At 40.6% G+C, this 15,655-nt stretch overlaps 1 protein-coding gene across 1 annotated transcript in view; it reads left to right on the top strand.

Annotated features, from left to right (window-relative positions):
* LOC126183621 (uncharacterized) overlaps window positions 1–15,655 on the top strand; it is a 227,241-nt gene that overhangs the window by 153,725 nt on the left and 57,861 nt on the right. Inside the window, exons 8-10 of the mRNA XM_049925739.1 lie at window positions 1,754–1,947; window positions 6,397–6,545; window positions 8,034–8,197. Coding sequence (XP_049781696.1) covers window positions 1,754–1,947; window positions 6,397–6,545; window positions 8,034–8,197 — 507 coding nt within the window. The remainder of the gene's footprint in view (window positions 1–1,753; window positions 1,948–6,396; window positions 6,546–8,033; window positions 8,198–15,655) is intronic.

Raw genomic sequence — 15,655 nt, forward strand, 5'->3', positions numbered from 1 at the left:
TCGTGCAGTGCTTGAGGATCGCACACTGCGTCCAGCATACTCAGCAGTGGCAACGGTAATCTTTTCAACAATCTGTGGCGCAATTGGCCATCGGCCTCTCCCATGAGCAATCCCAAATCGCCAGTTCATTAGAACTTCCGAATAATTTTCTTCAACTACTGCTGTTGTTTCGATTAAACAGCTTTACGAGTAAAGCCCTGTTCACCTTATCCAAACTGACGTTGACTGTGTGCAATTGTAATGCACACTGATACTTGTGTTTCAACCCTCTGTCGCCATACCACTGCCGGCGCCCAACGGCAAGTCGTAACACTAACATTACTAATAACGCAAATCCAGCAGCTCACAGTCTGAATAACATTCATATGAAGTTGCGTACCCATACGGTAAAGCCGGCCGGAGTGGCCGAGCGGTTAAAGGTGCTACAGTCTGGAACCGCACGACCGCTACGGTCGCAGGTTCGAATCCTGCCTCGGGCATGGATGTGTGTGATGTCGTTAGGTTAGTTAGGTTTAAGTAGTTCTAAGTTCTAGGGGACTTATGACCACAGCAGTTGAGTCCCATAGTGCTCAGAGCCATTTGAACCAACCATACGGTAAATAGTTTTACATCTACACTGGCTCAAGTAGCGAAAGTTTAATTATAACTGCCCTGCATTTTCTTTTTTGTTGGTGTAACTGCGACGTCTCTGCTCCTACGTTGAGTTTTAAATGGCTCTGAGCACTATGGGACTTAACTTCTGAAGTCATCAGTCCCCTAGAACTTAGAACTACTTAAACCTAACTAACCTAAGGACATCACACACATCCATGCCCGAGGCAGGATTCGAACCTGCGACCGTAGCGGTCGCGCGGTTCCAGACTGAAGCGCCTAGAACCGCTCGGCCACTCCTGCCGGCTGGGTTTTAAAATCAAAGTTTACTTTATTAATGTCGACGATCTTACCCTGGCAGTGGTACGCAATGCACGGATAACTATTAGTGGCACATCTGTGATAAAGGGGTTTGCGTGCAGCGTCATATTCTGTTGCTGCAAACACTGTTAATTGAAAACAGTCGGCCGGCCGGCGTGGCCGAGCGGTTCCAGGCGCTACAGTCTGGAACCGCGCGACCGCTACGGTCGCAGGTTTGAATCCTGCCTCGGGCATGGATGTGTGTGATTTCCTTAGGTTAGTTAGGTTTAAGTAGTTCTGAGTTCTTGGGGACTGATGACCTCAGCAGTTAAATCCCATAGTGCTCAGAGCCATTTTTGAAAATAGTCGTAAATATTTCTAAACAATTATGGTGTAAGGCCTATTTCAAATTAGGGAAATTGACAAGTCGAAGATTAGAGTTCAGGCATATGTACACAGTTTGGTGAATCGTAAGACCATGGGCAATCTTCATATACATTTGCTCATTTCTTTAACTTATATCATGGAAACCATCTTTCACTTAGGTAGAGAGAGAGAGAGAGAGAGAGGTAGAGAGTAGATCCTTAATGTAACACCTTATATTACCTCATCAGTTTACTGAAATCATTTCACCTGAATACAATAATTATAGAAGTAATACATTTCTAAGGTTTGTAATACAAGAGAAATAGTACTTACCTTTAATTAACCGCTCTTTAGTCAGATACCTTGTTTTTAAACTTATCAGTTGCTATATATGCTATGAATAGAATTAAAAATTTGGTAAGGAAGAATATTTGAGTCTTTGTTACATTATAAGTTGACTTAAAAGTGCTTGACTTCAGTTCATTTGACTTTTTAGGGGAAATTCCATGGTCAAATATGTCTGCCAAAGAACTAACAAAGCAGTACTTGGATGGAACATCTAGTTGCTTATGGGAAAAATCAAATATTCCATCTGCTTTGAAGAATATCCTTGCAGGTTGCTTGCAGCCCAAAGTTCAAATGAGAAAAACTAGTTTCATTAATATACTGGAAAATGTCTCTCGAATACAAGTAAGAAAATTTTGAAACTCTTGTGCTATGTTTGTCTTTTGCTGATAAATGTTATGGTCCACTACAAAGAAGCTGAAATGCACAGGTACCTACAAAATGTGTAGTTATTGACAAACAGATTGTGGCATCTCCGGACGGGAGTGTTCTCTTATCAATACTGTGAAACATAGTTACTGTTTTATTTTTTTATTTTTCATTTTGCATTTTACCATTTTCCACATGTAACTGGGCATTTCAAGTACATTATATAGTTATTTACATGTAGTAACAAGTATGTGTATCATACATACAGGATGGAGAAAAATTGTGCCACAAAATTTTAAACCTGGATAGCTGATGCCAGAAGGAAGCAAAATTACTAATGTTTTGTGGGTCGACAATGCACCGTTTTTAAACTACAGAAACTTGGCACCATGCACTGCATTTGCCTGTGGGATTGCCCTGTTGCTGGATGCTCTGGACAACGCATGATCGTGAATGCTTTGCCTGCCGGAGATCGCGATCTAGCCATGGTGGCCCACACCTTTGGTGGTAGCGCGCCAGCCTTCCACTCAGGGGTTAATCTGCTGTGATCTTGACACATCCATTGTAGTTGCATGATAAGACAGGAAAAAATCTATCAACAGCTGTTAGTTCGCATACAGAAAGTCTTTTACAAATTGTCTCAGCCCTGAAAAGGGCCCTTTTTGTACGTAGGACATTGCTTACGTGAAGCAGGTGCTCGAAGTGGTGACACTCTGATGTGACACAAGCTAGTAAACGTCGAGCGTTGTTTTGCCAAACTCTTTCAGATTCTTGGCATTGCCCTGATCTGATTGGTGGCATGTTGAATGCGATCCATTAATTCCTCTTCATTTCTAGGTGGTTCGCATCTGGGTTGGTGAACTAGAACCTTGCAAGAATCCCCACAGGACAAAGTCTAGCAGCATGGTACCGCAAGGGCAATGTCCTACAATCACCTCTGTCAACTACCCGGCAATCAAAGAGTTCATTTAAATATCTGTGCACAGTATGTCTGTTATGTGTTGGCACCCCATCATGCTGCAACCACATGCTTACCCCTATGTCCAGGGGAAAATCTTCCACCAGGCCGGTAGAGAATGCTGGCCATCACCCCTCAAAACCTCCCAGACTAATTTGATGAGTGACCCATATGTCATGTCCAACCGCTCAAGTACTTGTCATACATGCTTCCTCGAAGTGCTCAAGAACAGTCTCTTCAAATGCAGCATCCCATCATGTTCGAGGTCTTCCAGCATCACCATGATATCCTGCTAATGAATCTGCTTCGTCAAGTCACTGGTGAATTGCTGTAAACATTTGTGGGTGTGGGTGGTGTCTTGCTGGGTTACATTGCTCATACAACCATAGAGCTTCATGCGCATTACTGTCAGCTAGTCCATAAACATACTGTGGCACCATGCTTACTGTATGACTAAATTGCAGGTGACGTGTGTGTGCTCTGAAGCGAAGCTTACACGTGAATGCCTCTGATGTGAGGTGGAGACAAACAGCTAGACCTATTCAACATGTGTGCGTATCACATTGGGGCAGCGATGGGATGAGGGACGTTTGTACATTTGAACCAACAACCATAGTGTTGCCCATCAACCGACGAACAGCAACAGGGCAATTCCATGGCCAATCAGAGCACGAAGTTTCTGTAGTTTAAAAATGGTGCATTGTCGACCTACACAACATTAGTAATTTTGGCTTCTACTGGCATCCGCTATCCAGGGTTAAAGTTCCATGATACAATTTTGCTGCACCCTGTATACCTAAATACCCTCTTAGGGGAAAAAAACAGCATACCATGAAGGAATTATCTAAATAGGATGGAAATTTGTAGACATGATGCACATGTGCAGACAAACAAATGATAACAATCTAAGAAAAATTGGATGATTTATTCAAGAGAAATTAACCAACAGTTCTTAGATTACTGATCAGTGTATGACAGACTGCGGGTCAGAGGACAGGGTTTATCAAAAGGAATCATCTGATTTGGCACATCTATATTTCTGAAACTAATAAATATATACAATGAACTTTGTTTTTTGCTGAACAGGAAAAGGAAAAAAAGTTTTTTTCATACTTTTTCATAGTTGTTCAATATGCCCCCTCATGATGCATGGCATCTCTCAATACACTATTTAAATTTTTTCCACACTGCAGTGGGCATGTCTTGAGTTACAGCTTCTACAGCTGTTGTTATGCAATGTCTCAGTTCATTCATTGTTGTTAGTAACAGAGGCACATAAACAGAGTCTTTTTAAAAACCCCCACAAGAATTAATCACATACAGTCAGGTCTGGTGACCTTGGAGGCCAGTAATGTAAGGCTGAATCATTTAGTCCAGTGCCACCAATCCATCATTAAGTAATCCTTTGATTTAAAAATTCCCACACTTCCAGGTGGCCCCATCCTGTTGGTAACTGAAGTTGTTCGAATCTGTCTCCAACTGTAGGAAAAGAAAGTTAAAGGCATATCGAGATATGTGCTTCCTGTAACTGTGATCTCGGCAAAGAAAGATGGACCATACACCTTTTGCTGTGAAACTGCACAAAATACATTAATTTTTGGAGAGTGCCTCTCATGTTGTACAACTTCATGTGGTTGTTTCATATTCCATATTCTCACATTATGATGGTTCACCATCCCACTTAAATGGAATGTTCAATTGTCACTAAACACTAAGTGTGGAAAAAAAAATCTGTCAGCCTCCTTCTTGCCAAGAAAGACATTACAGAACTCCACATGCTGTTTGCCACCTTCACAAAGAGATTGCAATAGCTTTATATGCTTTCATGTGTAAACATCAACACAACGGATGCCACATGGACATTAGGGGCATGTTGAGTTCATGAGCTGCATGGTGAACAAATTTCTGCAGACTCCTTGTGAAACTATGGTGGATGCATTTGACATCTGTATCAGATGCTTGAGGACAGTCTGGCAATTTGCCTTACACAAACATCCTGTTTCTCAGAACTGTTCATGCCATCATCTAATGCTCTGGATGCAGGAGGATCCACGTCATGCCTAGTACGAAAGTCATGCTAAACAGTTATTACTGACCTGCACTGTGCAAAATGTAGAACATAAAACACTTTCTGTTGTCCTGACGCAATTTTTACTAGAACTGAAGTAGACACACATTGCTGCAACCTAATGGGACCCATGTAAAACACAAGAGTTTGCTCTTTTGAATATTATGTTGTTCATGCACATATCTCAAATAACATAATAGTTATGTTTTTTTAATTGGATGATTCTTTTTTATAAACCCTGTACTACATGAATATGTTGATGGATGATGAACAGTTTTAACTTGTGTCTTTTTCTCTTTTTTACAAGTGTTGTTGTTATGGTCTTCAGTATGAAGACTGGTCTGATACAGCTCTCCATGCTACTCTATCCTCTTCATCTCCGAATAACCACAGCAACCTACATCCTTCTGAATGTGCTTACTGTATTCATCTCTTGGTCTCCCTCTACAATTTTTACCCTCCACACTTCCCTCCAGTATCAAACTGGTGATGCCTTGATGTCTCAGAATGTTTCCTATCATCTGATCACTTTTTTTGGTTAAGTTGTGCCACAAATTTCTGGTCTCCCCAATTCCTGCTCATTAGTTACATGATCTACCCATTTAATCTTCAACATTATTCTGTAGCACCACATTTTGTAAGCTTCTATTCTCTTCTTGTCTAAATGGTTTATTGTCCACATTTCACTTCCATACTTAGCTAAACTCCAGGGAAATACTTTCAGAAAAGACTTCCTAAAGCTTAAATCTATATTTGATGTTAATAAATTTCTCTTTCTCAGAAATACTTCTCTTGTCATTGCCGGTCTACATTTTATATTTTCCCTACTTTAGTCATTATCAGTTATTTTGCTACCCAGGTAACAAAATTCATCTGCTACTTTAAGTATCGCACTTCATAATCTAATTCCCTTACCATCACCTGATTTAGTTTGATTACAGTCCATTATTCATCTTTTGCTGTTATTAATGTTAACCTTATATCCCCCATTCAGCCAAATGTCCATTCTGTTCAATTGCTCTTCCAAGTCCTTTTATTTTCCTTACAGAATTAAAATGTCACTGGCAAGCCTCAAAGTTTCTATTTCTTTTTCCTGAACTTTAATTCCTACTAATTTCTTTGGTTTCCTTTTCTGCTTGTTCAATATACAGATTGAATACTATCAGGGATAGGCTACAACACTGTCTCACTCCTTTCTCAACCACTGCTTCCCTCACATGCCCCGTGATTCTTAGGACTGCCTTCTGGTTTCTGTACAAGTTGTAAGTAGTCTTTTGCTACCTGTATTCTGCCCCTGATACCTTCAGTACAGTAAAAGTATCATAACAAGTAATGGACATAATCTTTTCTTACAAATGATTCATGCCTCAAAGATTAAACACTGTCATTTCCATATTAGGCAACAAACAGGCAAGAAGATAAACCAGTAACACAGAATCAGTCAGAGACAACTGTGAAGAGAGTTCGTGTTTCCGTGAAGCCCTTACCATACAGGTCACCTCCAGCAGAAATACATGCTAATTTGGTTGATAATACTGCAACAAAAAGGTGAGGTACCAATAGTGAAGAATCAGTGCTGTACAACATGCATTATTGTAGCTTTAATTACTTAACAAGGAAATAAGTTCTCATTCGTAGTCTTTTTAAAAGATATTATTTTCGTAAACTCGTCTTCAGAGTTTTTCATATTTTTGCCCGTTAATAAATAACATCCCCATTATTCATTTGCATAGGTGATTGAAATAATAATTGGTGCTAGCAGTATTGAAAAGAGCTCAATGGGCTAAACTCATCGAGATCTTAGAAGGCAGTACCATACTTTCAGATTCTATAAAGAATCTGAGAGTAAATGAGCTTCACTCTTGGGCACAGTCTACCATAAATTTCTTGAACAGTGAATTGTGCCCGACAACAGGACTGATTCTCTGAAGTGTTGTCCTGTATCACCTTTGTTTGTGGCAAAGTGCTTGATAAGCAGCAGTTGATCCACAAATAACATTGCTTAGGAAATATTTATATGGTGCCAGTTGGGGATCTGCAGCAGCTCAGAAGTGTGAAGCAAGTTATTACAGATTTGACCAACTGCCAACAGAGTGTAACAAAGATGCAGAAAACTTTAACCTGCACAATTATGAAGAAAGATATTGTACATTGTATGAAAACATACTGAAAAATTCTGTGTAGAAGTCTTTACTTTCAAAATTATGAATTTTTTTCTACCACTTATTTATTAGTCTCAGGGAGTGTGACGATACAATGTGATTAACAATAGTTTTCAATTAGGTGTTCTAATAGTCATTATTCTAACATTTTGCTCTCAAATTCTTAATATAATTGTTCTTAGAGCTGGTATGACAAGGCTTTGCTGTTGAAATGCTGCTCAGTGTTCAAATAGTCATTATTCTACCATTTTATCTCAAATTCTTAATATAATTGTTCTTAGAGTTAGTATGACAATGTTTTGCTAATGAAATGCTGCCCAATATGTATGAAATATGAAGATGTCTAATGTATCATAGAAGATTCTTATGACTGGTATCCAATTATGTGAGTCTGTCCAAAATAACAGCAAGCTTACAATACAAAAATATTAACACTATATCTGTAAACAGATTTTCCATCAATATCAACATAATATGTATTGTATCCATTGTTGATATTAAAAAGTCTGTTCTCAGATTAGGAGATGATTTTTTGTTACAACAGTTATTTGTATGGATGATTGCTATTTCTATGTTACATCTTATGTAACTGTACAGTTATCGATGTATTGATCAATGTATTGCCTTTTGTTTCAATGGCTGATTATTCTGCATTCCACATTCACTTCAATCAGAAATTGTTAAGTGTAATGAGATTTGAAACTGTTTCTTTCACAATCTTTCATAAATGTCGATGCTTTTGAGTCAGTCTTAATACTTTATGGTTATTTTGTAAAAAATTGGTGTTGGCATTATAGTTTTCATTTTTTTGAAGTAATCTGAAAATTTTATTTTTTGCCCATAAAATGAAACATAAAAGACAATTTAATCGCAGGCAATTTGAACAATCCAGCCATGACAAGCAGACCCTAAAATTAAGAAGTCAGAGACTGAAAAATCAATCACATAATTATGAAAATAAATTGAATACTGGTTCATCAAATCATATGGGCCAGAATAGTAAGACTTACACTGTATCACAAAACCTAAAAGCACCAGGTAAGAAACATACTGCAGTTAATTATCACATGTTTATTCATATACCTATAACTATTGTTACTGTGGAGAAACACATAAATTGTTAACAGAAATGTCAGTAATATTTTCATTAAACTACAGTTAGCATCATAGGCAGTAAACAAAAATAAATGGTCTTTTAACAATGATACCGAGTAGATAAGTTATAATTTATCCAGGATAAATAGAAGAAATTATCTGTTGAGGCTGCAGCTCCTTGGCTGTACAGGAACTGTTACTGAGATGACAGTCAAATGATATAATATTTAGAAAAACCCTGCCACACAAAAACGTACGACTGTTTGTGAAAATGCTTCAATTCTGGTGAAACATTTCATGCTCAGCATAGATTAATATATATGTGTGCTTGAGCATTGTCCTCCAAAATGATGGTCAGACCCTGCAGAAAATGTCATCACTTCTGTCTCAAAGCTGGTCATAGGCTGTGTTCCAAAAATGAACAGCATAGAGACAGTAGTGATGACACTTTCTGCAGGACCTGACCATCATTTTGCAGGACAATGCTCAAGCACATTCAGTGCAAGCTATTACTGATTTGTTTGACTGATGGAGCCGTTAAGTGCTGCACTCACCTGGCTTCAGCCCTCATAAGTTCAACTCGATTTCTAAACTGAAATAAACACTTCATGGCATTCACTTCAGAATTGCTACAAATTTGTTGGGCAATAGACCGCACCACTTGAACTGTCAACACAACTGGCACTGCTAAGAGTATCCTGTGACTTTCACATCACTGGCAATGGGTGATACACAATGCTGGTGCCTACTTTGAAGATCAGGAAAACTTTGAAACATGTATCTATTTTGTACGAGCTGCAAATAAATAGCTGCCAATATTAAAGTTGGTCCTCCAGGTTGGGGGTTGGGCATGGGGCTAATACCCCCATATTGTAAAAAAAAGAATATTATGGAAATTCAACAGAAGCCTCAGAAACTGGATGGAAAGCATGTATCTCGACCCTGGCAAAGGAAACGAATAAAGGATCTAACAGTAGCATCATGGAATGTGAGGACAATGCTTCAGCCTGGAAAAATGAAAGAAATAGCCAATGAAATTTTAAAATTCAAATATGATATTGTGGATGGCAGGGGAATGTGCAGATAGATAAACCCGAGTACTCATTTGTATATAGTGGACCAGAAGAAAGAACGGGCCAACTTGGAACAGGGTTTATAATAACTAGGGAAGTTAGGAAAAGCCTTCTAGAATTTGAACCCACAAATGAAAGGATGTGCAGACTCAGACTAAAAGGTAAATTTAGGAATATATCAATAGTTAATGCACATGCACCAACAGAGAAAAAAGAGGATATAATTAAAGAACAGTTCTACAAAGACTTGGAAAAAGTGTGCTGTGCAGTACCTAAATATGACCTGATGCAAATAATAGGAGATTTTAATGCAAAAATAGGGAGGAATGAACATCCATATGGAGTCTCTGGAAAATATTCACTACATGAGGAAAACAATGAAAACAGAGACTTACTATGCCAATTCGCAGGAAGGAATAATATGATTATTAAAAGTACCTGCTTTCCACACAAAAGGATCCATCTGGGTACTTGGAAGTCTGCAGCCAATGGAGTAGTCATTCAGATTGACCATATTTTAGTGATTGCACGCCACTCCATGTCAGTTACGGATGCACAGAGCTGCAGAGGACCAAACTGTGATTCAGACCACTTTGTGATAAAATCAGTCTTGAGAGAGAAACTGTCACTAACAAATGGCAACAGAATGGGAAAGATGATGACATGGGATACAGACAAACTGAACATCCCTTATGAAGTAAAAAAATACCAAGTAACACTAAGTAGAAAGTTGAGCAATGAAGAGACCACAGTAGGAGTAGATGAAAGGTGGAACAGGTTTGAAAAAGCCATTAAGGATGCTGCAGAGGAAATAATAGGCACAAGAAGGAACAGAAGAACCCAGGAATGGTTTGATGAAGATTGCAGGTCAGCAATATAGGAAAAGAACAGGGCAAGCACAAAAGTGCTCCAGAGAGAAACCAGAAATAATGTGGAACAATATAGAGAATTAAGGAGAAGAGCTAACAGACTGTGCAAGAGAAAGAAAAGCGAGTGGAATAAGAAGAAATTTCAAGAACTAGAAGAACTAAAGGAACAGAGTGAAATAAGACAGTTCTATCATGCCATAGGCAAAATGAAGAATAGATTCCAACCAAAAACAATGGCCTGTTCCAATAAAAATGGGAAAATGGTAAGGGTAAGGGAGGAAGAACAGATAGTGGGAAGATGGGCAGAGTATTTCAAAGATACACTAAGCACCAGCCTAGAAGATGAAGAGACAGCTGCACAGGAGGGAAGAGTGGAGCTGGAAGTAGCCAATGAAACCAATGAGGCAAGAAAGCCAACACTACAAGAGGTCTCCCAGGCTGTGCACAAGTCAAAAAACAATTGAGCCCCTGGGGAAGACAGCATAATTGCTGAATTAATAAAAACTGGTGGTGAGGCTGTAATAAAGGAACTGCACACATTAATATCAGTTATATGGGAAACAGAAACTGTGCCAGATAATTGGAAAATTGGAATAATAGTCCCCATTTATAAGAAAGGGGACAGAACAGCTTGTGAAAACTATAGAGGTATAACACTCCTAAGTACAGCTTATAAGATCTTCACAAGTCTATTAAATGAAAGGATACAGAAGTGTGCAGAAGGCATACGAGGGGAATATCAGTGTAGCTTTCGACCAGGCACAGGAACAACTGATCAAATATTTGTGATAAGACAAATGATGGAAAAGTTTGATGAATATGATATAGATCTGCATTTCCTATTCATCAATTTCAAACAAGCCTTTGACAGCATAAATCGGCAAGAACTATACAGAGTACTGAAAGAAGTTGGTATATGTGCTAAATTAATAAGACTAATCAGAATGACAATGACAGAGACAAGAGCACAAGTAAAGGTCCTTAACAGAACAAGTGAAAGCTTTGACTTTAATAAAGGTGTGAAGCAAGGGGATAGTCTCTCCACTGTCCTATTCAATATAGCCCTGCATAGTGTAGTAAATAAAATCAACAAAAGAGGCACCATATTTATGAAAACTAGCCAGATATGTGCATACGCTGATGACATTGCTATAGTAGGAAGAAATACCAATACACTCCTAGAAACATACCGGGCAATGGAAACAGAAGCCTTAAAAATTGGCCTCATAGTAAATGAAACCAAAACAAAATATATGGTAATGTCACAGTCTGAGGTCAGAAGAACCCCTAAAACCCTAAACATCGATGGGAAATGCTTCAATGAAGTGTCCTCTTTTAACTACTTGGGAGCCCTAATAACAATTGATAACAGTATCGGAAAGGCTATAAGGGAAAGAATACAAGCAGGAAACAGAGCTTACTTTGCAAATATGCAGCTTTTCAAAAATAGCCTTGTTACAAGAAAAACTAAACTGATAATATATAATTCCCTAGTCCGCCCAGTTATCACATATGGCTCAGAAGTATGGACGTTGACAGAACATGATAAAAATGCACTAAGAAGCATTGAGCGGAAAATACTACGCAAAATCTATGGGCCAATAAGGGAGGAAGAAGGCTGGAGAATACGCTACAATGCCGAATTACAAGAGTTAATACAAGGCAGGGACATAGTAAAATTTGTGAAATCACAGCAAATACAATGGCTAGGACACTTGGCGAGAATGGCAGAGGATAGAATTCCAAAGAAAATGGTGAAAGGTATGATCCATTCAGTTAGGCGAAAAGGGAGACCTAGAAGAAGATGTATCGACGAGGTAATAATCGATATCACCAATGTGGGAGTCCAGGGGTGGAAAAGAGCAGCAAATAACCGAGAAGTGTGGAGGAAGATTGTTGAAGAAGCTAAGGCTCACCAAGGGCTGTAGCGCTACTGAAGAAGAATATTTAAGTTCCAACCCTCTTGGTTGCTCCTGCACTAGTGTTGTTGTTGGTGAGTAGAAGTGTGACAGGGTAGTGGTCAGGAATGGTGCAGGCTTTGAGTTCATGATAATCACTGCACAGGCACCAGGAACTGTCCAGCTTGGGGGTGAGGTGAAAAGGTGATGACCAGGGGCATGTGGAAGGGCGAAGTACACCAGTGGCAAGCAGCTTATCAAATTAATTCTGTGCCACTTTTGCAATTGTGGAGCATAAGGCTGTTTGCATACCAGGAGGCTGGGATGGCAGTGTTGTAATGCATAGTGCTGTGTTAAATGTTCCAAGGGTCCCTGGATGGCTGGGTAAAACATGGAAATTCTATAAGGAGCTCGGCATATGGGCCCAAAATGGTCAGCTTTTTCAAAGTGAAACATGAGGGGGAACAGGAGCTGCTGCAAGCAGACAGAGGCACTGTCAACTAAAAGATACTTCGCTGCGTCAATGAGTAGGTTATAGTGACCGAGAAAATTGGTGCTCGGAATAGGGTCAGTAACATCCAAGACCATAAAGGTCCATGGAAGTACGTGGTGAAGACCTAAGTTGAGGCAGTGGGTATTCACCCCATAAGCAGGGATGGGTAAATTGTTGATGGCAGCCACCAGGAGAGAAGAGGTGGTGGCGATGTTAACAAGGTAGTGAACTGGAAAACTGACATAATTCAAATCCCAGATGAGTAAGCACTGTGAAGTAGTACAGCAACCAGGCATGCCTACTGTTGGTTGCTGGGGTCCAGGAGCAATGGGACTTACATTTGTGGCGTTCTTTATAAAACTTCGGGTGGTACCAGCAAACTGCAGTAAATTTGTGATGGTCATCAGAGATTCAGCTATAATTGCACTGACTGGGGTAGCTGTTTTCTCCTGGACCGGTGTCACACAAATGGAGGTGGTCAGTGTCCAGTGGCAGGTGTGTGAGGTTAAGGTGGGTGACACTGTCAGTAAGTGCTCCCATCTTGGAGCTCATGCATGTTAGAACCTGGTAGAGGTCAGGGGCCTGCATGCTGGATGGGAGGTGGTTAGCAGTGGGGGACAATTTATTTGGTGCACGCCTAGGCTTGGGGTGGGGCGGAGGGGGTGGGTGAGTGGCAGTCATGTTGGAGGCTGCCAGTGGAAGCCATGGGGTAATAGTCACTGGAACACATTGCAGCCACAGCTGGGAAGGAATTCAGAGTCTTGAACAGTTTGTTGGTCAAGATAGTGGCATTCCTTAGCAATAAATGGGCATGCAAGGCCAGACACCCTGTATGGGGGCAGGAATGTACATGAACCAGCAATTAGAAGTAGGCCTCTGGGAGGATGTGTGGTTTGTTAAGTGCGATGTAATTCACCAACAGAGACAGGTGCATGTCATTGCACTGTTCAGAGGATAGCGAATCATGTGCCCATTGGGACTCCAACAGTGCAAAGCTGTAAATGATGCTCTCTTTTAGTTTAGTGCAGCTGCCTGGGGGATGGGAGGGGTGGGGGGGGGCATTTGGGTGTGAAATGACAAAGATGACATCCCATAACGTGGGAAGTGGCTCATGGCCCTGTTAGTTACAGTAGCTGAGGTAGGCTGTTCTGTAGTGCTGATAGTTATGTGTAGAGTTCTGAAACCTCATAAGTGTTTGTGGGCACTGGGTGAGGAGGAATAATCAGAGGTTGGTGGTTGAAGAGCCCACTGGGCATTACAGCTGGTTGAATAGCCCATTCGCCATGACAGCTGCAGGAGTGGAGATGTCTGGCAATGTCATTGTAACTTAACAGTGCATGTAGTGTTTCACAACATGGTATAGTGGTGGGGGAAAAATTGCAGAAAATGGGCAGGGCACACAAGGCATGGATAAAGCAATAAAATATCCACTGTGTGTGTTTCTATGAAAGATAGAGTTCTGTATACCATAATGGCTCTGGCTCTGAGCACTATGGGACTTAAACATCTATGGTCATCAGTCCCCTAGAACTTAGAACTACTTAAACGTAACTAACCTAAGGACATCACATAACATCCAGTCATCACGAGGCAGAGAAAATACCTGACCCCGCCGGGAATCGAACCCGGGAACCCGGGCGCGGGAAGCGAGAACACTACCGCACGACCACGAGCTGCGGACATACCATAATGCTGACTGGTCTCAAAGTGCACTACCAAGGCGTAAGGTGGCACATGCAGCCTGCTCAGCGGGCAGCAGGGACAGTGGTTGGATGAAGGGGTGGGCGGGGACTGATGGTGCAAGCTGAGGATGGGGTATGGGTGCAGGGTAGTGGGCAGGGATGACAAGCGGAGAGTGGAAGGTGCAAGCAGAATGTGTCCTGTAGATTTAATGGAAAATAACTGCTTTCAAAACCAGGTGGAAAATGCCAAATTAATAAAGTAAAAACCAGTATGTTTCAGTACTGGGATTCAGCACTTGTTTTAGAAGGGGTTACCAGTGAAGGAATATCTTAGTGTTCCCTCCTTCACTTTTATGTGGTTGCAAGTTTGCAGGATGTCACAAATTTTACAAGAATAAATAACAATTAATAAAACATATTGAAGGAAACAAGTGAGCTGGTTTGCTTGATATTTATTTTTCAAATCTAACTATGACAACAAAAAATAACGAATTTGCATTTTTGGAATTAAGAGGAGCCCTCACATATGTTACAGTATTTAGCGCAACAATGTCTGCTGGCTCCAAAGAACAAACACTGAAGGGGAGACATTACAGCAGAGTACAATCGGAACAACATTCATGTTGGTGAGATATGTACATGCAAAAGGGGGGAGGGGAATGGAGGCAAAGATGGACTTGCCTGGCAGTGAAGGGAGCCAGCACGGCCACACAAAAGAAAATCATTTCTGGGCCCACTTAGCAAGAAAGGGATAAGAGAGCAACCAAAGTGAAATGGTGATGTAAGTCACCTGGAACTTCTGGCAGTCACTAGACCTCATTGCACTGAACACACTCTACTGCAGTCAGTAAACAGGCATCTAGCATCAGACTATGCAAAAACATGGCAAAAATCCTTTGAGGAAACATGGCTTGCAGATGGAGCACAGAGACATGGTGGAACCTCTCACATATGCTGAACTGTGAGGAAACATGGAAACTGAATACCATCGTTAAATTTCTGCTGTTAACATGGTGAAGCAGGAGGGCTAATGACACAAGTCACATGGCGTTGTGTGAGGTGACCTGCCAAGGGCACAGCCATGAGATGTTACCTCATCGGAACAGGAACAGAGACCAGGCAAGCGATGGCATGGGCACGTGGCTCCTGGAAAGCATGGGAGAAAGCTCTATCTGCGGCAGAATGACCACCGTGGGTGCTGGTGTAATGCAGTGACAAATTGTCCAGCAAGAAAAATAAAGAGAGTTGGCACAGTACCATAAAACAGTTGGCCATGTTACCAACACTTGGGTCTATTTTGACCTGACTCAAGCATTTCATTCTGAAAAAGGGGTAATATAGTGTTAGGACAAAATAAACTTGATGAATATCTGTAGAATGGATATA

This window comes from Schistocerca cancellata, chromosome 4 (assembly GCF_023864275.1).
Source record: "Schistocerca cancellata isolate TAMUIC-IGC-003103 chromosome 4, iqSchCanc2.1, whole genome shotgun sequence".
Lineage (NCBI taxonomy): Eukaryota > Metazoa > Arthropoda > Insecta > Orthoptera > Acrididae > Schistocerca > Schistocerca cancellata.